The 24,126-nt window shown below is 37.4% G+C and overlaps 2 protein-coding genes across 4 annotated transcripts in view; both read left to right on the top strand.

Annotated features, from left to right (window-relative positions):
- The window catches only part of CTH (cystathionine gamma-lyase), a 414,207-nt gene that overhangs the window by 305,801 nt on the left and 84,280 nt on the right, over positions 1-24,126 (top strand). The gene's annotated exons all lie outside the window — the stretch shown is intronic.
- Positions 3,522-22,397, top strand: SRSF11 (serine and arginine rich splicing factor 11). Of its 3 annotated transcripts, none has more exons than XM_081948493.1 (12): positions 3,522-3,918; positions 7,196-7,329; positions 11,569-11,678; positions 13,260-13,352; positions 14,348-14,397; positions 16,652-16,779; positions 17,721-17,802; positions 18,682-18,813; positions 19,335-19,424; positions 20,360-20,455; positions 20,857-20,995; positions 21,091-22,397. In XM_081948493.1, exons 1-12 carry the CDS (start codon positions 3,791-3,793, stop codon positions 21,277-21,279), a joined length of 1,371 nt encoding a protein of 456 aa, XP_081804619.1. In that variant the 5' UTR covers positions 3,522-3,790; the 3' UTR covers positions 21,280-22,397. The 3 variants fall into 3 exon arrangements, with proteins under 3 accessions (XP_081804619.1, XP_081804620.1, XP_081804621.1); XM_081948494.1 differs by having other exon boundaries at positions 3,523-3,918; positions 21,094-22,397; XM_081948495.1 differs by lacking the exons at positions 3,522-3,918; positions 7,196-7,329 and adding an exon at positions 7,347-11,263.

The following is a 24,126-nucleotide window of genomic DNA, read 5'->3' as shown; positions in this document are numbered from 1 at the left end:
TTGCAAGAATGTGGTTGAACCCGCACAATTCCCAAAGCAGAAGCCCAGATTAATGTATCATGTTACCTCAGCATGCTACATCCAAACAAACACTTTATATTTGGTCTGCAAACAAGATGATTGGGTTCCAACAATAAACCAAACTACAAATTGATCAGTTGTATGTTACACTTTAGCTAAATGGCAGCACTTAACTGACAGTAGTTGATATGGGGAAAGACCAAGCAGGATCACACCATGTTGTACATTGATGGAAAAATAGACTTCTCAGGACTATAGTAAATTGGGATTTTTTTTTTTTTTAAAAAAAAAGTCAATGCAGGAGGCAGTGGCAAACCACAATATTGTCAAAAAAATGTGGACACATCCAAATCTATACACTACTAAAATTCTGATTATCATGACCCATCATTGGGTGAAATGGTACATCAGAAGAGCAACAATTTTGAATCAAAGTTCCTCAAATGGGCTAAATTACAGAATGTGTCCATAATCCAGAACCTACGACTCCTGGGAGAATGACATTTGAAGAAGTCATGGCTTCTTCAGTGCTGCTGTGCTCTGCGCTCCTGCTGTTGATGCAGTTCCATGAGTCACTCCCATCCTCACTCAGCCTACTGGAGAGATTTCCAATGCTGCCTGCCAGATTCTCCTAAGGAAATTCAATGAGGAAGCCTGAAGGAAGTTACAAGTAATTCCTGCTCCCACTTCTTTATTACCCACTCTTGGTCATTCTGTTTCTGTTTAAGTAAAGAAGTAAAGGTAGAGGTTCTCTAGTATTCACCAAACCACAAGCTCATTTCAGGGATGTCCGTAGTCATGGGTATATATATATATATATACCCATGACTACGGACATCCCTGAAATGAGCTTGTGGTTTGGTGAATACTAGAGTTATATATATATAACTTCAGGCTGGGTTTTGGGCTTTAAAGTGTGATTGGAACTGCCGTCTTTCTATAAATCTTGGTGGGGGAGGTGGAGTGCTGGCTTTGTTTCAGTAAGTGGAATGATTGGTTGTGTGGTTGTATCATGATTGGTTGATTGGTGCTGGCTGTGTGTCCATTGTTGTTTCATGTTCTAACGGCCTGGGTGGTGGGTGGGCCTCGTTTGTTGACTAGGAACTGGTTTCCAGATGTCTGGTAGGCGGGAGGTATCGTCACATTTATTTATGTTGTGGGGGTGTTTCTCTACAACCACACAACCAATCATTCCACTTACTGAAACAAAGCCAACACTCCACACACCCCTCCCCAAGATTTATAGAAAGGCGGCAGCTCCGATCACACTTTAAGCCCAAAACCCAGCCTGAAGATGGCAAGTGAGACCTCGCTGAAACGTTGCCAAGACAATCTCAATCTTACACGGGAAAAGACCCAAATACAACAAGACCAGCATACATACATATATATCTTTCCTTTGGTCTAAGCTGGGGTGTCAAACTCATGGCCCCTGGCCTGGATGCGTTACGCGCTGGCCACACCTACCCCTGGTTTAAAGAAGAGGGGAAAGTCACGATATGTCACATGATGATCTGAGTTTGACACTCCTGGTCTAAACTTACAATGAAAGGACCATAATTTACAAAATTAAGACATTATAAGTGTGCTAGTCTTAAGATATTGCAAGTCTTTTTGCTTTTGCAGTGACATATAGGCATCATTTCTCTGGAAATCAGAAAAACATTTCTAGTGAATAAAATATTTAATATTGGAACGCTTTATATGTGCAATTTTATACAGATTTAGCCAATCAGCATTTTTATTGTTCAGTCACCAAGTTGTGTCTGACTTTGCAACCTCTTCAACCGTAGCATGCCATACCAGGGTCCCACTGTCTCCCAGTTGGTCCAAATTTATGTTCATTGCATCAATCACACTATCTCATATTCTGCTGTCCCCTTCTCTTTTTGCCTTCAGTCTTTCTCAACATCAATGAGTCCTCTCTTCTCACTAGGTGGCCAAAGTATTTCAGCTTCAGCTTCACTGTCTGTTCTTCCAAAAAATAGTCAAGGTTGACATTATTAGCATACTGATGATTTTTTTTAAAAAAATAATACTTTTGTTGAGTTAGTGGTGATTTCTGGTGACCGCTGGATTTTGTTGACAAGATCTCAGTAGTGGTTTGCCCTTGCCTGCTTCGTAGAGTTGGGAGTGCCTGGCACAAGTTCATCCAGCTGATTTCAGGGCTAAAGCAGGACTAGAACTCTGTCTCCTGGTTTCTATCCTGATGCCTTAACCATTACTCCAAACTGGCTCAACCACCAGTAATTAGATCTAACAATAAAGCGAGGTACTGTCTTCTACTATCAACCCATTTTCAAAATGTCTTCCCCCCTAAATTTAAGGGGGGGGGATCAGAACTCATGTCACTTTCACCAACTGAACCTGTAAAACATATCAACCCAGTCTTCTGCAATCTGGTGAACTCCAGAACAAACATACATGGCATATTCAATCTACTTTAATGCTATTTTGCAGTGCTTAAACAATGTGCTTTTAAAGAATGCTTTGTTAAATTCTGCAAATTGTAAATCATCTTTACAATTTACTTGTCAATCAAGCTTTACAATGGAACACGTGAAAATTTCACAACATAAAATTAATAGAAAAACTTTGCCAAGTATTTTACATAAAATCACGTAACCAAGAAATAGCATTAACAGTGACCTAATGAATAAAACATCCTGTAGCCACTCTTTGAGAGATGGGTTGCTTAGAAATATGAATTTCTATAGTACTTAGGAACTACTCATTTAATTAGGCTACTGGCCAAAAGACTCCTTTCTGCTTGAAAAAGGAAGTTAGTTCCACTTCCTGAGCTTTGGCTTTTCTCCTGTGCTGGTGATCAAAGCAAGTTATACATCAATAAAAGAAAACATTTGTAGCTCGGGATTGAAATGAGGGATCCTTGGTGCTGAGCTTGGATTTGTTGCAGACGTGTCATTACCCAAATCAGGCAACACCATCAGTACTAGTGATGCACTAGCATCAAGGACCCTTCATATATACATCAGCTAAAACACTCAAAAAGTAAGAGCTTCTGCCAGCACTGTTTTATTACAATGGAGAGAGCTAAGAAGACAGATTTGTGCATGCAATTTATGCAAGCAAGCATGCAATTTTATGCAAGCAAGCATGCAATTTATGCAAGCAAGCATGCAATCTATCCATCACTTCGATTCAAATGGACTTTGGAAAACTGACACGCTAGTATCGCTCAGAATTAAAAATTCCCCCCCACCCGCCGAATAAAACTAAGCATCAATCGTCTATGGTGATTCTCAGTCATCCAGGTCATGATTGTCCCGAAGGTGCTTTTTCAAGAGGCAACTGGACTTTCTGATTTTTCTTTGAAGACGTTTCGCTTCTCATCCAAGAAGCTTCTTCGGAGCTGAACCCCCTACGGAAAACAGAAAAGGACTTTAGCGCCGTCTGCACATGCGCAGCAAGGCATCTCAAGTGAGCATGCGCACACGCAAGTTATGCGTGTCTCGTTTCACCAGGCGGCCTAGTTCTGAGCAGGCGCAGGCCGCGAGAGTCTTGCGTCGTTCGGAGAGAGCCGCTGAGGAGCTTGGGATATTGCGGCCCAGGGAGTCTGGTAGCGAAACGACCGTTCGGTGGCCGTTACTCTGCGCGCGAGGGTCTTTTTTATTTTTTTTCCCTCCCTTGCGATTAGAGCGACGGGAAGCGCTGAGGGACATAGGAAGGAGGCGTCCCCCGATTCCCCAGGGCCCTTAACCCGTCGGCCCTCGATGCGTTTGTAAGTGCCGGAGCAGGAGGCAGCGCGATGGCTTCAAGCAACGGCACCGATGTGATTCAGGTCACCAACGTCTCCCCGAGCGCCAGCTCGGAACAGATGCGGACTCTCTTCGGCTTCCTGGGCAAGATCGAAGAATTGCGCCTCTTCCCTCCCGAGTAAGTTTCGCTTCTCCTCGCGAGAGAGACGGATGGTCGGGTTTTAAAGGCCGCGGCCTCCTTGAAACCATCGCTCGAGTATTATTAGGCCCGGGGTGGGGCCGGGAGGGGATGTAGGACAAGGCAGAAATCGACGAGCTTGGCTGCTTGCGGTGCTTGCCGCTTCCGAAAGCTAAAAAGCGGATCACGCGGTCCCTTCCTCGCAGTCGCCCGCTCCATCTTGGAGCTTCCGGCGCTGGGGCGGCCTTTCTTTGGCTCCGTCCTCGTCTGCTTTCGAAACCTGAGGAGGGGAAGGAAAGGCAGGAGGCGGAAAAGTGATCTGCCAGGGTCGGCAATAGGGGCGCTGAGACACGGTTTTGAACACCGCCTTTATTAATTGTGTATTGGGGTGGGTGGGAGGTTAAGCGTTTTTCAGCTGCTCTTCTGGACGCGCGTCGCCCGCTTCCGTAGGAGAGCCACGTTGTAAAGGCCACCCGCCTTTAGGAAAAGCGCTGTGTTGCGTGAAATAAACGAATCTTGTAAAAGGAGGAAGAGCTATGCTGCGGTCTAATCCTGGTCGTTGTTTCCTGTTGTCGGTTATATATAACACAAAGTTGCTTTTTTTTCTTTTTCCTTTGCTGTCGTAATAGCATTTGTAGGGTCTTTTTTTTGTAATTTTCAGGGAAATTGTTTTAAGTGTATAGGTTATGTTTGGAGGAATATTTTTAGGGCGTAAGGATAAGCCAGACATCCTTGGGATGCAATCTTGATTTCAAACCAGGCAGAATGATAACCCATGATTTGGATTTTGAACTGATAAGAGCCCCAAGGAGAATAAACAGGCTGAAGAAAAGTGCTCCTGGCCATATATCCTTCTTTGTTGGAAGGATGTTTGGAAATTTGTGGTTATGGTGCCTGAAAGGGGGCTCCTTTTTGGAGGGTGTGTATAAAACAGGAACATTAGTTTAATGATTAATCCAAAAAAGATGACTGAACAGGCAGTCCTCAACTTAACAACAGTTCATTTAGTGACCGTTCCAAGTTGCAACAGCACTGAAAAAGTGACTTACGATCGTTTTTCAAAGTTACGACCTTTGTAGCAATGTGATCAAAATTCAGATGCTTGACAACTGGTTCATATTTATGACCATTTTAATGTCCCGGGGTTATGTGGTCACTTTTTGACACCTTCTGACAAGCTAAGTCAATGGGGTAACCAGATTCACTTAACCAAGTTAGTAGCTTATCAACTGCAGCAATTGACTTAACACAATTGACTTGTGGCAAGAAAGGTTGTTAAAAAAAAAGAGCCAAAACTAACTTAAAGGTCTCACTTAACAACAGAAATTTCGGATTCAGTTGTGGTCGTAAGTCGAGGACTATCTGCAGTGCCAATAAAGGAGAATATTTCCAGTTCAGGGTTGAAATCCTAACTGATGATGTTAACCTTTTTGGGTAAATAAAACATCTGCAAGAAAACAACCAAGCTTATCAGAGAGCACCACTGAGGTGGGTTACTGTAGCAGAAGTAAGGCTGAACTGTTCAGGTCAGCCACAGATTACTGAAATACTGCAACCAAAATGTTTTTGTTTCTTTAGGTTTCAGATAGAACAAAATCCAGACAATGTGAGGAGGCAAGATTACTATATGTCAAGTAGATGCCAAGGCAACATATCCTTCTGGCCCAACCACTCCCCAATTTTCTTGATACTTGTCTCTTCTTGCCTAAGCCAAGCATGTCCCTGCATGACATCTGTTATGGCCCTCACCCATCTTCCCACCATCTTTCTTGCCTTCCCTCTTCCATTTAGAGAGGAAGACACTGGTCTTCAATAAAGTTCCAAGGGCCTGACTCCATTTATAGGAAATGGCAATAGGAAAACACAGCAGGCTTGGCCTGTGTCCATTTATAATCCAAAAGCATATTCTAGAATGGCTGTTAACAATCTGGTGGTCTCTGGGACTGACACTCCCATGATCCCCAGCCAGCACAGTATAGCATACTTTGGGATTTATGCTGAAGCATACTTTGGGAAGGTCCAGGTTAGGAAAAAAGATGCATCCATAGATTATTACCGTATGCCCAAAATACCAAAAGGAAAGAAAGAGTCCTTTCTTAATATTCAGATTTTCTGTATGAAATAAGCTCTTCAAATTGTAATTATGGGAAATTATTGAAATATGGAAGCCAACCATTACAGGGTTACATTTCTAAAATATCTGCATAGCATCAATACTTAAAACATAAATTGGTCCTAATATAATGTTAAAGTATACTAGCTACTCTGAAACAAGTTGGCAAGTAAAACAATTTTCTATGGAAGAGGATTGGTTGGTGATTTTTCACCATAAGTGACATAATTCTGTCTGAGCATTTACTTTATAGCTACAAATCTATATTGTTTATTTGATTTATAGCTCTTCTTTAATTCATCAGTTTAAGATAGTTCACATAATATTCCGTCCTATTTTTCTCCGGGGGGAAAAAATCTGAGTGATAGATTGGACTGACTGTGTGTATAACCCAAAGAGCCTGGTGAGCTTCTGTGGCTAATGGTGAATTAGCATCTGCTTCTTCTAAACTCTAATCCAACACTGTAATCATGCTATCTCACTTAATATTTTATTTGGTGCAAAGCTAAACCATTGTATTCTTGGTGCTGTCTGAGCTTGTTTGTTTTCCTGTAGCTATTCCCCAGCTAGGTTGAACACAGCAGAAAATAACCAGGCTTGAAAATATCAAGAACCCTATAGTTTAGCCCTGGACTAGATATGTTTGTCACTAAAAAAGTAAAGTACTCACCATCATGTATATGAAGTGTATATGATGCACTTTGCATATATTTCTTTAAGAGAAAAATTATATATTGCCTGAGGGAAGATTTCTTTTTCAATGAGGAAAAATTCAAGTTATCATCTATTGCCTGTGACATCCCATCAAGAATGTCGGTTATATCTTCCTAGTTTTCAGTATTAGATTAAACCTTAAATACACATAGTAGGAACCAAGTGTATGGCTGAGTGAACAACTATAGGGTTACTCTCTTCATAATTTTCAAAGGGTAGGTGCATATTAATATTCAGACTTATTTAAGTTTAATTGAAATTAAGTATAAATATTATTATTCTCCAGGCATGTGTTTAATAATTTTCCCTGTTCTGTAACATAAAAACCAGTAAGAATTTTGGGAAAAACTGTAGGGTCCATGCCCAATACTTTTTTATTCAGTTCCATAAGTCAAATAATGTCTTAATCTTCATGTTAATCTGATGTTCATATTCTGATTTTTTTTTCAGTGACTCCCCTTTGCCTGTTTCTTCCCGTGTGTGTTTTGTAAAGTTCCAAGAACCTGACTCGGCAGTTGTGGCTCAGCACCTGACAAATACTGTATTCGTTGACCGAGCATTGATAGTCGTACCCTACGCAGAAGGTTTGTGAATTGTTTAAAGATCTATGAAGCCATAAACCTCTGGTATTAAATCCTGATGTAGTTGAATAGCATGAAGTTTAGCATATAAAATATCCAAGCTTTTTGCATTTAAAAAACCCTTGGTATACCCTCATCTTTAATTTCTGTACAACAGACAGAAAATACCAATTGAGCACTTGCTGGAGCTTACCCAATAGTTTTTGCAAAGGCTTTTAGAATAATTTTATATTTACACATTATTATTTGATTTATTTTCACCAGACTGCTTCGAGACATTTTTAAGCTATTTTTTAAAAATGAAATATATAAACAAGCAATGTTGCTTTAAGTTACCTGGCATTTGTTATGAACATGGTTCATTCTCCCTCATGGAGAGTTAGTGAATATATATTATCACCAATTACAAGGCAATGTTCTGCTTGTTTTAGTTGACAACTGAAAAGCAGTTCCCCTCAATATAAATTCTGGTACACCAAAGGTTTGAGATCTCTTGTTAGTCAGAAAATATCTGCAAAGGTGCTAAATGGGCACTGGGTGTTAGATCTTATTTCACATTTTCTTATTCAACCTTGCTATATATTCTTAGAATTTCTCTAAAATAATAAACTCTTCTCTCTTATTTGTGTGTGTGATTTTTATAGTGGAGAAGGCAAATGCAAAAGCCCTTCCAGATGACTGAAACAGTGGGGTCCTCTGCAGCTACAGGGGATTCTAGACATTAACTAAAGGCCAGCAAGCACTCAAGTCCCCAAGTGTTCTCCCGGTGTAAATCACTCACTTGTTAACAACATTTTTCTCTCTCTTCTTTTTCTTACATTTTTAGGGTGTTACAGTAATTTGAGAAACAATGAGCAGGTTGGAAATATAACTAAAACTCTGTCAAGAAGACTGCTCTTCTAATGAGTTCTGTTGAACCGCTATAGATTTCACCACAGCTCTTTCAAAGGCATTATTCACTGATAAACTAGTACTCTTTTTAGATCACGGGATTATAGTAAATGACTTCACTTAACGCTGCACTTCTGCATAGAAAGATTACTATATCTCATTAAAATCAGTGGGATTTACGCAGACTAACTGCTGGATTGTAGTCTATGTTTTATATGTAGTGCCTCGTTCTACTCCTTAATAAGGCAGAAGAATATGCAACAGGCAGGTCTAATGAATTAATGTTAGGATATTCAAAACTGAAACTATAATTAATACCAACAAAGTTTCGTCCTCATTGATTTAACTTGGCTGAATAAAATAGAATACTTTAAAGTACTATTCCTTAATATGTAATTCTGACAATGTCAGATATATCTATGTCTGAGTCTTACGTAATTGCTATCTATATTAGGGTCAAGATAGATGCGACAGTAGCTGCGTTTTTAAATATGGATTGGTCCCAATTTTGTAGAAAGAGGAAGGGTGGGGTGCTTCTTTTCAGAGCAAAAGGGTGAAGTGTATAGCTGCCTTCCTGTGCCTGCAATTTAACCTCCTTGCAGTCTGTCTCCCTTTGTTTTTTCTTCATCTGAGCTCCAGTGCTGCAACTCTGCCAGCACCCGCAGAAAGCTACTGTGGTGAAATAAGCAGCAGGCTGGGGTAGGTTTCAGGGCCCTTGCCTCTTTGTATTCCTTTTATTACTAAACATGGATTATACACCTTTTTTTAATGTGATTGGGGAAGGAATGCCGCTGTCGTGTTCACCTTGGCTCTAATTAACTGAACCAATAGCCTCCAATATATTTGCAAGTTAGTGTTTTAAGAACTCCTTAAGAGCTTGAATGGTTTTGATACATCATATTTTTTTCTCTTTATAAACAAGATTTTAAACTCTACTAGAAAGATAGATGACTGATAAATCTCATGCTGCGATACCGGTCAAAAAGATGACTTTTCTGAATTTTTCTGAGGTTTGTCTAATGCAATTTGAGTAGTTGTTACCTATCAAGAACTCACATTGGGTTTTTAGGATCTGCACCATTTTGTAGTTGGCAGGATATGACAAGTGGTTTATCAGAATAATGGACCCATGATTTTTTCCTTATGAACTTGGTCTCTACTCTGTTCTTGCAAATGGTCCTTATCTATGAAAGAATGTGGGTATCAGTCTTCAATTCTTCTTTTCACAAGACCTTGTTTTTGCTAGTGCTTAAGCATTGCTCAGAAAAAAAAAACATTTCAAGATCAATGAAACTGTTCAGTTGCATTGAGGCATATGCTTAAGCACTCCACTGAATTGAAATCTTTACACTTTACTATTGTGGCGATACGTTCTGATATTACCTCTCTACAAATATTACAGTCTGCATTGTACTGATCATATATCCCCTAGTATCAAGTCGCATTTCTGTTCTTAGTGTGTTCATACATCTTGGTGTTGATTGTTGCTTTGTGTTCTAGACTTAACACAAAGTTCACGGTAAGGCATAGTACTATAATCTTCGTGATGAAATGGAAGGATTTGGAAGCAATGCAGATATTAAACAGGGACTTTGGGTGGGTTTGTGTAGGTTCTTTGGTTAATGTTTGTTTCTTTTGTCTGTTTCTTTTTCTTCATTTCTACACATTCATGCAGTATGTCATGGTTCTAACAAAGCAGCAGTAAAAAACTCTTGACGCATGAAAATTAACTGGTGAGGGGCCTCATTGTTTTTTTTAAATTGTAGTTTTATTTCTGAATAACTTTTTTCCTAAAAACAAAATGAGGATCAGATGCATGACTACTTAATGGATGCAGATCTTCTGTGAGGTGTCTCAAGAGGATTTTTAGATAGATGCCAGAAATGTTATAGTTGCACTAATAGTGTGTAAACATAAATAATATCCTCTGAGACATAATTTGCATGCAAATTTATCCCATAATCTCAGTAGATATGTTTATATTGATGCATTAATGCCCTGTATCTAAATGACCTTTCCCCCCTTTTCCCACCATAACTTTTGGTATTGAAATTATGACAGCTCAGTGACAGAAGAAAGATAACAGTGCTGTGTATTATACATTTGTTTATATTATCGGCACTTCTCAGTATAGGTGGAAGGAACCATTACCTTTATTTAACAGTGGTTTTTCTTTTTTGTTGTTGTGTTTTACAGTTCTTTTCCCTGGTTCAGCCTGAACTATATACCAGGCCCTGCTGAAAATACCACCCAACAGTTTTCTTCTGCAGCTTATCCAGTTTCTCTTAAGTGCCCTGTACATATTGTATGTTTTATGATGAGATGCAGTTTTTTTAATATGTCTTGCAGAAACGGTTCTGGTATTTGCAAATATATAGTACAGTTATCTTATTGAACTCTCTCACGTTGGGGGCTTGGGCACATTAACAGATTAATCCATATGTATAGGGCTTTTGCTGTTGGTTAAAATAACAAGAATCAACATTACTGTTTGTCTCACGTTGGGCCTTTTGAAGGTTATTCTTTGTTCAGGGATAGGCAGTAAAAGTAGACACTTAGCAGACCTCAAGCTGCAAATCAGAAATGTCTTCTGAAAGGGCAATACTCAGCAGCATTCTTGGTACAGTAACCATGACACAGAGTGGAGCATGTATTTTACTGCACAGGTAAGAATGTGTCACATTTTAGGTGTTCACATAAACACATACATGTGGACACATATGCAGAACCTACATTTGGACCTTTGTGGAGACCTTCATATCCAAATGAGAAGTCAGCAAAAGCCCTACACTTTTTCTTACCTTCTCTTAAGTTTTACAAAATTGTATGGTAGGTGTAAAAGAAATCATAGTGAACTGTGCCATTTTATTAACCCCTAAATCAAACTTTTTTTGTCTTGTGTATCTTGATTTTTCTGTGTGCTTTATAGTGAAGCAGCCGACACGAGTCGTTGTTCATAAAACAGCTTTTGAAAGTTGAGAGCACACCCCTGGAGAACCGACTGTGCTTGCTTACGTTTGGTTCATGACTTAAAAATCGAGTACAGGTGATGAAATCTTGGCAGTGTTAACAAAAAAGTAGTGTGTATTGTGCTATTTTTTATTCTAGAACTTAACCTTTTGTAGAGAAAAAGGAACAAATTTTCACACATTGAAGTTTCATTCTGACAAACCAGTTAATGATAAATTATTAAGAGAGCAAACATTGTATTATAGCCAACATAAGTACTTTCAGCAAACTCAGATGGTGTTTCAGGGAGACATTTTCTGGGTGTATTTGTGTGTGGTTTTTTTTAAAAAAGAAAAAAGATAATTGATGAGTAACTTCTAATGCAAAGTTGTCTCTCTGCAGGAGTTATTCCTGATGAGACTAAGGCTTTATCTCTCCTGGCACCAGCTAATGCTGTGGCAGGCCTTCTGCCGGGGGGTGGACTCCTGCCTACACCTAACCCACTTTCTCAGGTAAGAAGTAGATGTGCATAAAATACAGCAAAGTTATATTATTTATGTTTCTTTGTTTATGGGAGGTATGCTTATACAAAGTTATTGTAATATTTGCAGCAGAATTATAGTGAATAAGAATTGCCCCCAAAGTAACTGATTTCCTAGACTGGATCCTATCCTATTCTTTCTTTTAACTCACTGGGTTGATACCTAATTCACTGCTATTTTTAAAAATAAAGCAACATCTGAAATGAAAATGTATGGAATATTGTGGCCAGAAATGGTATTCAGCCATTTCTATAGTTGAGGATGAGCCTGTTGCAAGAGGCAAAAAGAATTGCTATGTTTTCACACAGCATAATGCTTACAGTGCTTATATGCCTTACCTGGCTTCTATGACACTTATAAAAAAAAGAATGCTTTAAGTCATTTAAAAACCATTTCTAGGTTACTTACTGCTCCCCCCCCCCCCCATTGTAAAATCACAGAGTAGGGACTTATGCTTGTAATTTTCAGGAATATGCTTTCTTGGGACTTCCAGAGCACAACCTTTTTAGTGTAATGTTGGTCCTCTTTGAGTTTGGTGTGGCTGACTTTCTACAAAGTAAATTCTATTGTAGCCTAAGAGTGAGTGCTTTCATGTTTGCCTTACAACAGAAGTGAGAACCTTGAGTCGAGATTTCTAAAATGATGAATAAAGAACTGCATAATGACAATGAGAGTATTATTCTTGCCAATATCCAGAAATACAGTTTAAGAAAACACTAGTTGAGATACAAGTGGGAAACAATACTTTGTAGCAAGTATGTGAATTTCACTTAAATGGTCTGTTGTTGCAAAATTAGAGTTAAGCCAAATGTACAAAGTCACATTAGGTAAGTGAGAGGGTAGTAGAAGTACCGCATGCAGATCAGGTGATATACCTTCTTTCCTGCCATTCAGAGAGAGGAGAATCCCAGTTTAGAAGAGAGAAGAGAAAGGCTTCTTCTGAGATGCAGCTAGTTTAGTATAAATGAAACAGTTTTTAAGACATAATTGCTATCTCATTAATTACCTTTTGGGGGTTTAATTTGGGTGCATAATGTAAAAATTAGAAAAAATTAAAAATGGGCAATTCATATTTTCTACTTGCATGAATAAGACCATATTCAGTTCTTCCTCAATATTTGTTTTTCAAAATCAGCTAACAAATGATAAATATTCTTGCATGACTGGATTACTATGACCAATTGCTACTGTAGCCATTATGGCAACTGTTCAACCTAAGGGGACATTTAGCCAAACAACCCATTTTTAGTCACCAGAAGTTCCAGTTTGGGTGGACTTGGTAATTAAAGGATGATAGGAAGCCTCTGCATTGGAGTCACAAGAGCTGATACCCAATTAGATGGATAAACTTATTTGATATAAAACAGCTACCTACATTCAAGTTAATATAAAAATCAGTGTCAGTACTTCAGAACTTTAAAAAGTTACAAGTTGTTCCTGTTTTCCAGAGATTTGGAAAATAGTAGAACAATTAGAATATGCTGAGAATGTGCTGTGTTTGTATTTTCCTTATGAAAAATGCATAGATTGTACTAATTTTCATTCTTACAGATCGGTGCTGTTCCTCTGGCTGCTTTAGGAGCTCCAACTCTAGATCCAACTCTAGCTGCTCTAGGTCTTCCTGGGGCAAACTTAAACTCTCAGGTATATTGCTTTTAAGTATAAACCTGTCTCTAGAAAATCATCAGTTTTAATATTTATGCAGTTCCACACTCATGGAATTTTTATTGTGGAATTCCATGGGATTATTTTTGTTGTCTCTGGTTTTCCACAGCAACAAGAATCGAGTGAGCTCACCTGAGTATTAGAAGATTGTGATGTATGATTGTGTATTTAACACAGTTAGAGCAATTCATGAACCATAGCATTGGAGGAAGGCCAATCAGCTAAAGCTCAATGTAAAGAAAACTTTCCCTCATGGTGAAATATTTACTTGCATTACAATTTACACTGCATTACAATTAGTCACAAATTGGGCTTTTGTATTATTTTGCTTTATCAGTTTAATACAAAATGGAACAACACAGGGAAATAAACTTCCTCAGCATCCTCCCATCTCTCTCAGGTCTGATTCAAAGGGTAGGGATTCCTCTGGAACAGATTTGGTAAATTGTTGGGCAATGGTAATATTTCATGCCATCAATATATTGTATAATGAGAACTCATACTCATTAAAAGTTCTTTAACAGCATCATTAGAGTTCACATTTGGATAATACCATTGTTATAACTGAAAAAGGTATATAACAATTTTGACCCAAATGCAGTCTTAATTGTATTTGTCTATTGACTCTTGGATTGTGGATATATTTCTCATTGCAGTCATTTTGTAAATGAACAACTTTTCCTCCAATTGCAGAAACCTCAAATGATCAAGGGCTCTTGTGCAATTTTAAACATAAAATACTGTTGCAAATACTGACATGAATAACTAGTTTCAGAAATAAAAAATAGCCTGGATCTGAGTATACATTGCATTCTCAATTTAAATGTGTACTAAGCTAATGATAGATATGTTCTGAGACTTACGATAATTTGTGTTATTTAATTTTTGTTAGATTTAAAGCCAGTTGGGTGTAAAAAAAACTTTTTTTCCAAATATTTGTATGAAAAGCAATTTCTGGTTATTTTTCTTTGCAGTCTCTTGCAGCAGATCAACTGTTAAAACTTATGAGCACAGTGGATCCAAAGTAAGTATCGATTTTTAGAATTGCACTATATAGCACAATTTTTTTTTGAGAATTAGGAATCTGAAAGTAATGCCTTTTGGGTGAATAAGAAGCAGGATTTTTTCCCAGACTTAAATGTTACAGGTAGTCCTCAACTCACAACAACAAAATTTTGGTCACTAAGCAAGACACTTGTTAAGTGAATTTTGCTCCATTTCATGCCCCTTGTCACCTCAGGGGTTAAGTAAATCACTCCAGTTGTTGGTTAGTAACACAGTTGTTAGGGGAATGTGCCTTCCTCATTGACTTTACTTGTGAGAAGTTCAGCAAAGCTGATCCTATAATGCTGGGACATTACAACTGTCATAAATACATGCCAGTTGCCAAGCGTCCAAATTTGGATCACATGGCCATGGGAATGCTGCAGCACTCGTAAGTGTAAGAGACTTCTTACACAAGAAAAGGAGATGGGCAATTTTGAGACAGCACCTCTGATCTTCTAAACAGGAATTTTCCCTGGATGCATGCCATCATTTTATTTGCCCTTTGAATTATGGGACATCATTTCAGAAGTAGTAAAATGTTTTCCTCTCGACGACACTCATGGCGTACACACTTGAGTGCAAATCTATCTCATCGTTAACTAAAAATATTTAAAATATTTTTATATTTTATATTTATTAAATATTTTAAAATATTTAATAAAATCAAGTGCTATATTGCCAATTATGTTTCAGTGCATGTTTAATCTATTTATATTGTTCGATTATTTCTTGGCTGTGAAATCGCACATGTAAATAAAAGTTCAATAATACTTCAAAATATAGGTCAAAATTACCGAGACTTTTGTAGTATTACAAGAGTGGCCTTTCTCCTTTTACCCTATATGAGTAGATGCAGCTTGTTGAAATTTATATAAACATAGAAATAATGGCATCAGAACTTCAAAATTTTATTTATTTAATCTATCTAGTTGCTTACCTGATACATGTGACTGAACAGCATAAACTGTTAAAAACATAAAACTAAAACAAAACAACCACAAACAATGAACAAAAAGATTTTAAAGGCTATTCAAAAAAATCTTTAAAAAATAAATCTTCAAGAGAGTGCAATTTCCTTGGCAATACGGCCATTTTGAGGCTGCATACCCATGTTAAATCTTAATGCAACAAGAGACAATAGATTTTTTTTCCAGGTTAACATAAAACAATGTATACATCTGTTATAAACTAATCCCAGATTAGTCCTGGAATGTACTAGTTAGAGAGTTTATTGCAAAAGATGTGTCAATGTAGTCGGAAAATTGTGGCCTGGACTAGAATATTCTTCCCAATCTACTCTTGAAATGCTGGCTCCAGTGATTTCTAGTACAGATAATCCCCGACTTATGACCACAATTGAGCCCAACATTCCTGTTCTTAATTGAGACATTGGTTAAGCGAGTTTTGCCCCATTTACCACCTTTCTTGCCACAGTTATGTGAATCACTGCAGTTGATAAGTGAGTAAACCTGGCTTCCTCATCAGCTTTGCTTGTCGGAAGGTTGCAAAATGTGATCAAGTGACCTTAGGACACAGGAACAGTCATAAATATGGACCAGTTGCCAAGCAACTGAATTTTGATCGCATAATCATGCAGATACTGCAAAGGTCATAACGGAAAACTAGTCGTAAGTCACTTTTTTCAGTCCTGTTGTAACTTTGAACGGTCACTAAATGAACTGTTGTAAGTCAAGGACTACCTTGACTTTAAAGAGCAGAAGCTGGAGGATCCCTATTAATTTCAAGTAAATTCATTTTTGGTATCGTGGAAAAAATAATTTCCTCAGTATTGCATATTAAAGGACAAGAATATTTTAGGCAGTGGGATAATCTGGTAAAAAGGATACACTAGGCCAAAAAAAGAAAAGAAAACAGCAAGCAAATTCAAGTACTCATTTTTGAAATTACATTTTAAATAAGTTTGCATAGTCCTGAAATTAACGACTAATACGTGCTTTTGTTTATTCACAAAAATGTTTGTGCCAGTGGATTCAATAGACTCCAGGCAGTTTGCATAAACAAATAAAATAATAAAATACTTAATAAAAATTCCTAGCATTATACCCCAAAATGCCACTGTCGGCGATCAACAGTCTTTTTCACCAAATGCCTTGCAAAAGGAGATTGTTGCAATTATTTTTCTAATGGATAGCAAGAGTTAGTTACATGTGTATTCTGTTTTAAATGGGCTGTACAGTTCAATTTTTCTATGTTTTTTTTACTTGGTTCAGGCTCAATCACGTAGCTGCAGGCCTTGTTTCACCAAGTCTGAAAACAGATACCTCCAGTAAAGAAATAGAAGAAGCCATGAAACGAGTACGAGAAGCACAATCTCTGATTTCTGCTGCTATAGAGCCAGGTAAAACCATCTAAAATGTCACCTAAGTAGTTTTGTCTTACAGAAAATTACTGTAACACAGTGTGGTACAGAAAAAACCAGCATTATATGAGATATCGGTAGAAAGTCAGGTATGAGTAAACTTGGGAAGAACAACATTGTTTAAGAATCATAATCAGGAAGTCTTTTAATACCACTTGCTGAAAAATACACAATTGTGGTCTATATCCAGGAGCAGCTATTGATGAGATGCTGGACTTATTTTTTAGCTGAACCAAAGAACTCCTTTTATATTTCTTAAGTTTGTTCAGATGTTATCCTGATAAGTACCATATTTTTCAGAGTTTAAAATGCACCCTTTTCCCTCACAAAAGAGGCTAAAAATCTGGGTGAGTCTTATACGCTGAATATATCATTTTTTGCCTCCCAAAACCCTGTCCCCTTCACCAAAACGGCCATGCAGAGCCTTTAGGAGGCTTTCAGAGTGCTCCTAGGGACTGGTGAGGGCAGAAATGAGCGAAAAACAGGTTGGTCTTTGCTCAATTTTTTTGGGGGGGGCAGCCCCCAGGAGCATTCTATAAGCCTCCTAAAGGCTATTCATACCCTTTTTGAGGGGGGGGGGAAACGGGCCGGTTTTGGGAGGTCTGCAGAGTGCAAACAATATTTTTTTTTAATTTGCCTCTTCAAAATCTTGGTGCATCTTATACACTGAAAAATATGGTATGTCATCTTGTGTAATACATCCCACTTCTATATCTTATAGGAATATAAATTAAAATGTTTGTTGTTACTTGAAAAATGCCTTTGACCCTTTACACAATTGATAGAAATAGCAGAAAACTGCGTTAGAGACATAAAAACTCCTTTGGTTACAGTTTATGTATAAAAAAATAACTTTAAAAGCGTTCACCTAATTTCTCCTGATGGTTCTGTAATGGACACTTCCGATTTTCTGATTCCAGATAAAAAGGAGGATAAAAGAAGGCATTCAAGATCCAGGTCACGTTCAAGGCGAAGAAGAACACCTTCTTCTTCCAGACATAGGTAAGGGTTCACAACAATGGCTCACCTCTGACTACTTACTGAATTTGGCAGATAAGACCATAGTTACTATATAACGTGGAATGGCCAATAGTAAATAGCATAATCTGGGGGGGAAATGATTGAGAAAAATAAATTTTATTAAGTAAATTGATTTAGGACTTATTTTTTGATATCTGTATGAGACTACAGCCCTAGTGTTGGGTCAGAGAATGCATCCATTTTTCACTAGCTGATTAGTCGAGTAATACTTACAAAACATTTCCAAAATGCTAATTAGTCTTAATATACATGAGCTGAACATGAAATCATTAGAATGAGTGTAATGAGTAGATAGTATTGCACAGGAAATAAGGAATTCTGGTAGGTAGTTGATAATCTTTTTTGTCTTTGAATAAAAAGTTTCTTGTGTTTCATGTCTTTCAAAGAGTATTTCTGTTCCTGATGTTTTGTCTTTATTATTGAGAGAATCCTCATCAGTTATTTAAGATCCAAATAAAACATAACAATTATTTCCATTTCCGTATGTTGTATTTCTGATAGCACTCAGATTATCTCAAGCAGTACAAAACAGTTAGACAAACAGACATCACCAGAGCCTAACACTGCAGTGAAATGATAACGACCAACTGTCATTTTCACCATGCAAAGATACCCTCAATTTCTCAGATTGCAAGAAAATGTGAACAGTTCATTTATACTCTGAAGACATTTAAGCCTGCATAGCGAATAATAAATTTCCCTACTGTAGATAATAGTTGTGTATAACTAGTCCATGTTTGCTCAGTCACTAAGCATCACTCTATTTGATAGTTCATAAGAATATCTCTTATAATGTGATTTGATACATCATTTTTATATGATTAATGGTTTTCTTAATAGACGGTCACGAAGTCGATCCAGAAGACGGTCACATTCAAAGTCAAGGAGCAGAAGAAGATCTAAAAGTCCTCGACGGCGGCGATCTCACTCCAGAGAACGTACTAGGAGATCTAGGAGCACTTCCAAAACCAGGTGCTTGAAAACTTCACAAAATCCTGAAATTCTGTTTTGCATTGGAGGAAATTATTCTGTTAAATATAAAAATATTAGAAATGTGATTTGTAGCCATTTTCCATTCTTGCCTGATGCAAAACTCTTTGATCCAGAAAAAGCTCCATCTATGGAATGGGGAGGTGACAACTTTCACCAAAGGGTTTTTTCCCCCAGTTTTAAAGATTACTCCAAACATGAGATAGAGATCAGTGGTAGGAAGAGTAAGGCACACCTTTCTTCTCTCTTGATGCTGCTATCAGAAGCTTCTGCTGGATCAACTAACATTGGCATTAATTCTACCCTATAACCAGGATAGATGGATGGAGATACACACACCCATCCATCCATCCATCCATCCATCCTGGTTACAGGGTAGAATTAATGCCAATGTTAGTTGTGTGTGTGATACATGCATACATACACATACACACACAATCTATCTTCTAATCTATATGGAGGATACGTGAAACAAAACAGCTCATCATTTCTTCTTCTTTTAGAGACAAAAAGAAAGAAGAAAAGGAGAAGAAACGGTCTAAAACTCCACCCAAAAGCTACAGCACTGCCAGGCGATCCAGAAGCGCAAGCAGGTTTGGTGTAATTTTATATTTCTCTCCAAGGCTGTCGAAATGGCCTACTATTCTGAATTCTGGGAAACCTTCAGTATTTGAACTAGGGTCCTTTCATACTACACTAAAAGCATTTTAATGAATTGTACTGCTTTAGATTCAAACACTGAGATAAAATTCTCAATGTTAACCTATCAACGTTTCTATGAGGTGTTAGTGGACCAGCATGCTGGTTGGAAGTCAATCCTTGCATTATAGATACCTTGCACTTGTCCATGTGGGTCATGGGGAATATGAAAGTTACTCCTATTATGCAAACTCTTGCTTTTTAATTTTTCAGGCTAAAGAAAATATGGGTTGCTAGAAATAAAGATCTCATTCTGTACATGTACATCTCGGGATAGTTTGTCCAGCAAACAATTACTGATTAAAAGTTGATGTGTGTGTGTCTGCATTCTGCATTAGAAACATTATTTTGCAAGGTTTTTGCTACCAGCAAGACCAATTTCAGTCTTTCTCTTGAATTTTAGTTATTATCCCTGACTTTTCACTGTGCTATCTTGAGGTCACTACCCTATTTCCTTGAAAATAAGACAGGGTCTTATTTTTTTTGACTCCCGAAATAAGTGCTTGGCCTTCTTTTCAGAGAGGTCTTATTATTTTTGAGGTGCAGGAGGAGGTGAGCGTGGTCACCTCGAGGCTGCTGCTGTTTGCAATATTTTCGGGGAGGGCTTATTTTTGGGGAAACAAGGTACATGTTACCATCCTAATCAAGACCTCAGAAAGACTGATTTAATTTAACCTTCTATGTTGTATTTATGCTTTCTTCTGTTATAAAGAAATGCTGAAGCCATTAAAATGTTTTTTCTTGTTTATATATACTTTGGAGATTAAATACATATTGGGGTGTTAATAAATACAAGGAAAAGTTTGATTGCGAGTCACTCTTGTTACAGAGAAAGACGCCGCAGAAGAAGCAGAAGTGGCTCCAGATCACCTAAAAAGCCTAGGTCACCTAAGAGAAAAGTGTCTAGATCCCCTTCACCAAAAAGGTTTGTCTTTTAACAAATCTACAGAATTGATCATTTTTTTCTTTCTCAGGTCTCCTATCGTAGGAAATGCCTTAGATCTTTCTCAGGCTTAAATTAATGTTGATAAATTAACAGTGATTGAGTAACTATTCTAGCAGCAATTACTGGCGTTACCATCTTACTTCACTTTGGAAAGGAAAGTAATTTGAAGATATTCAGTAAATTGACGTGCTTCAATAAAGGCATAATTATTTGTAAACAGTAACACAGATGAGCTCCTCTGCATTTTTCATATTGTTAAACAGCTTTCATTGCAGAGACTTGAGTGCAACTTGCCCATAGAACATTTTAGTTAAAACATTTTAGTAATCCCATGAAATGTTTGTATTCTCATTGTCGGGTGTTTGTTGTTTTCCTTTCAGGCATAAGAAAGAGAAGAAAAAAGATAAAGATAAAGAGAGAAGCAGGGACGAGCGTGAAAGATCAACAAGTAAAAAGAAGAAAAGCAAAGACAAAGATAAAGAGCGAGAGAGGAAATCAGAAAGTGACAAAGATGTCAAAGTATGCTTAAATATATTTCTCCTGGTTGATAGAGATTGCAAACTTCATTTGAAACATGTCTTATGTACTTTATTTTACGTTTTGTCTTGGCAAAGCAGGTTACAAGGGATTATGATGAAGAAGAACAAGGCTATGATAGTGAAAAAGAGAAAAAGGAAGAAAAAGCCGCTGATGCCACTTCCCCAAAGCTTAAGGAGTCCCCGGAGAAAGGGGGTGGTGAACCAAGGGAGTCCAAGGTCAATGGAGATGATCATCATGAAGAGGATATGGATATGAGTGACTGAACGTTGCCTTCCCCGTGAAAACAATTGGCCACATGCATCAGTGTCATTCCTGTGTGATTCCTTTATGCTGTACTTGTTTAACCTTCCAAACTAGATGTATACAGCTGTAACTATACATGGTTGTAAAGCGCCTAATATTAAATAATTACATCAAAAGTTTTAGAGAAAGTGATATCTGGGTTTCCATTCTTGTTATTGGCTAAATTGAATTGAGTAGCCCAGCAGTCCTTACTAGCTTGGTGCTGCTTTTTTCCTTTTTGAGCAAAAAGCTGCATGCATCTTTGACAGGCATGGACTGTTTGTGTTGTATGATCTTTTTAGTAAACCAGCTCACCTACAATAGTGTTTCTAGAGTTTTGATTATTTACAATAATAGAGCAAAATAGGAAATGAACTGGCTGCATGTTAACTGTGGCAAGAACATCCTTATCTTCTACAACATGGTGGCCCACTAAGGGCCTTCGGTGTAGAGAGAGAGAGAGAAACTAACATTAGCTTCATCTGGGAAGAAATCTTCTGATAGAGGTAGATAATATTTCTAGCCTTGTGGCTGAATCTTTTTGTTGTGGATTTGTTTGGCTTTGACACGGTTGAAATGCATTAGTCTTTTGATGCCCAGGGTAAGGTAGACTTTGAGTGTCAATCCTTCTCAGGTGGGGTGTTTGATTTTCCACAATTTGGATGTCGAGGTAAAAAAAAAACATTCTGTATTCTGCAGAAGAGACAGAGATAACTTTGTGTAGTTTTTTAGAAGCTGCATTTCATTTTGAGTATTAAAACTCTGCAACAACAAGAAAAAGGGTAGTGCATTTTAAATGGAACTTCATAATGATTTTAAAACAAGTCTACTTGATAATGTATTTGATCTCAAGTTGTATAAACTAACTCATTTGTGTTGCAGTCGCTGAAGTAGTAACCTTTGACACAGTAATTTTATGTTATGCAAAGTATATGGGCAATCTATTTTAGTTCTGGAAGTTTTGGGGGCATATACTTTTGTGCAGGTAAAAAACAAAAGTAGGCTACAGTCTGTGCCATGTTTATGTACAGTTTCTGAAATTGTTTTACAAGACTTTGATAATAAAAAAATCATAAATATACACTTGATTTGTACTAAAGTGTGCGTGTATTGTTGTTAATGATTTGTATAAAGCTACCTCACTTTTTTCCATTTATATTTTCATTTAGTATCATTGTTTAAGTCTGTCTGTGTTACCACAAAAATATCTAGCATATTCATAATTTGTGTCCAGCGAAGTCCCCTATATGTTGGAAATCTGATGGCGATCACTTCTCTCCAAAAAAGAGGGACTGCCCTTCTAAAAAAGGAAATAGTCTGTGTATTTTTAATATTTAGTATCCTTGGACAAACATACTGCTTGATATTTGTTTTTCAAAGTTTGTGAGAATAAAATTATATCTGAATAGTTTGGGTTCAGAATACTGATCTATTAAAATCCTCCAATTAATTCCAGTAAAACCCCTCCCCAAAAACCATTATAAGTTAGAATTAATAGCTATGTTGTCTGCTGAATTTTTTAAAAAAGTAACTGAAATAATAGACTGAAATAGTATTTTCTATTGGTGTTTCACAGTGAGAATAGAAGAATATAATTTTAGTAATAAGTATTTTCTAAATATATCAACATGTACCATATATGTTACCCAGCCCTTTTCTTTTTTCTGAAAAACAAGTAAGATATATCTTTACAGGAGAGGAAAATGAACTTGTGAAATAATTCCATTAATTGTATCTATAAAAGTGCATTTGTAGAACGCTCAATCTTTGCAGTTTCTTTTGACTAAATTTCAAATTATTGTACCAAAGAAGCATAATAAAAGAGGGCTGAACAGATGGAGTTCAATTTCTGGTTCCCAATAAACTTTATCATGCACAATGGGACGGATGATGAAATTTAAAGTTTGTAATCCCAAGAGGAAGGGATGAATTTGGCTACTAGATAATTTCAGATTTGTTGGCCAGGCTGAACAATAGAAATGGAAACAGCATCTTTGTGAAAATCAAAAATCAGCTTATAAATACCCTGGCTTTAACTTAACATATTTTTAAAACTGAAAATCAATACTCAGGAGTTGAGGTCTCAAACCCCCAGGCCGCGGATTGGTACTAGTCCGTGGCCTTTTAGGAACTGGGCTACACAACTGGAGGTGAGCAGCGGGTGAGCAACAATGCATGTGCAGGATTTAGGTTGCACATTCTTAGGTTTATTCTACCATCTACCTGGTTTTAAAACTGCTACATCCTTAACCTTTCGCCAGACACTTAGGAATCTTACATCATTTCAAGCATTCATTAAACATCTCTAGTAGCCTAATAACCTGGGTGTGTGTGTGTGATAATTGGATGTGGGATAGATTACTAGTGCCTTGTACTTGATGGTCTCTGAGTCCCCATGATCATGCAATTGTATTTGCAACCTTCCTACCGGCAAAGTCAATGCGGAAGCCAGCAGAAGATCAAAAAAGGCAGTCACATAATGTCTTCATTAACAATCTGCAGTTATTTGCTTGGCAATGGCAACTGGGACTGCTGGAATTAGTGTCGTTAAACAGGATGATCATGTGATGTCTCTGACTAGTTTGCTTAGCGACAGCAATTCTGGTCCCGATTGTAAACTCAGGACTGCTATATTACGAATTCAGTTTGGGGATTCAAAAAATAATGCATTGTTTCACAGAAGTCAATATAAATCTAACAAAATACACCATGCCAAGCAATTCTTTTTTTATATCTATAAAAGTGAGTAGTATAATTGATCACAGTACTGTCATGGATACAGTATACCTTAACATCAGTAATAAATTTCACCAAAGAATCCATTCCAA

Source organism: Natrix helvetica (genome assembly GCF_964273705.1).
Source record: "Natrix helvetica genome assembly, chromosome: 3".
Lineage (NCBI taxonomy): Eukaryota > Metazoa > Chordata > Lepidosauria > Squamata > Natricidae > Natrix > Natrix helvetica.
The sequence above is the reverse complement of the archived record's forward strand: the minus strand, read 5'-3'. Positions and strand labels throughout refer to the sequence as shown.

What these genes read in the sequence shown, in the direction of transcription:
- SRSF11 (XM_081948493.1), top strand. Translation starts at nt 3,791, where the DNA reads ATGGCTTCAAGCAACGGCACCGATGTGATTCAGGTCACCAACGTCTCC. An exon ending in CGATCCAGAAGCGCAAGCAG is followed by an intron (nt 19,425 to 20,359) that starts GTTTGGTGTAAT and finishes CTCTTGTTACAG; the next exon opens with AGAAAGACGCCGCAGAAGAA. An exon ending in AGATCCCCTTCACCAAAAAG is followed by an intron (nt 20,456 to 20,856) that starts GTTTGTCTTTTA and finishes TTTTCCTTTCAG; the next exon opens with GCATAAGAAAGAGAAGAAAA.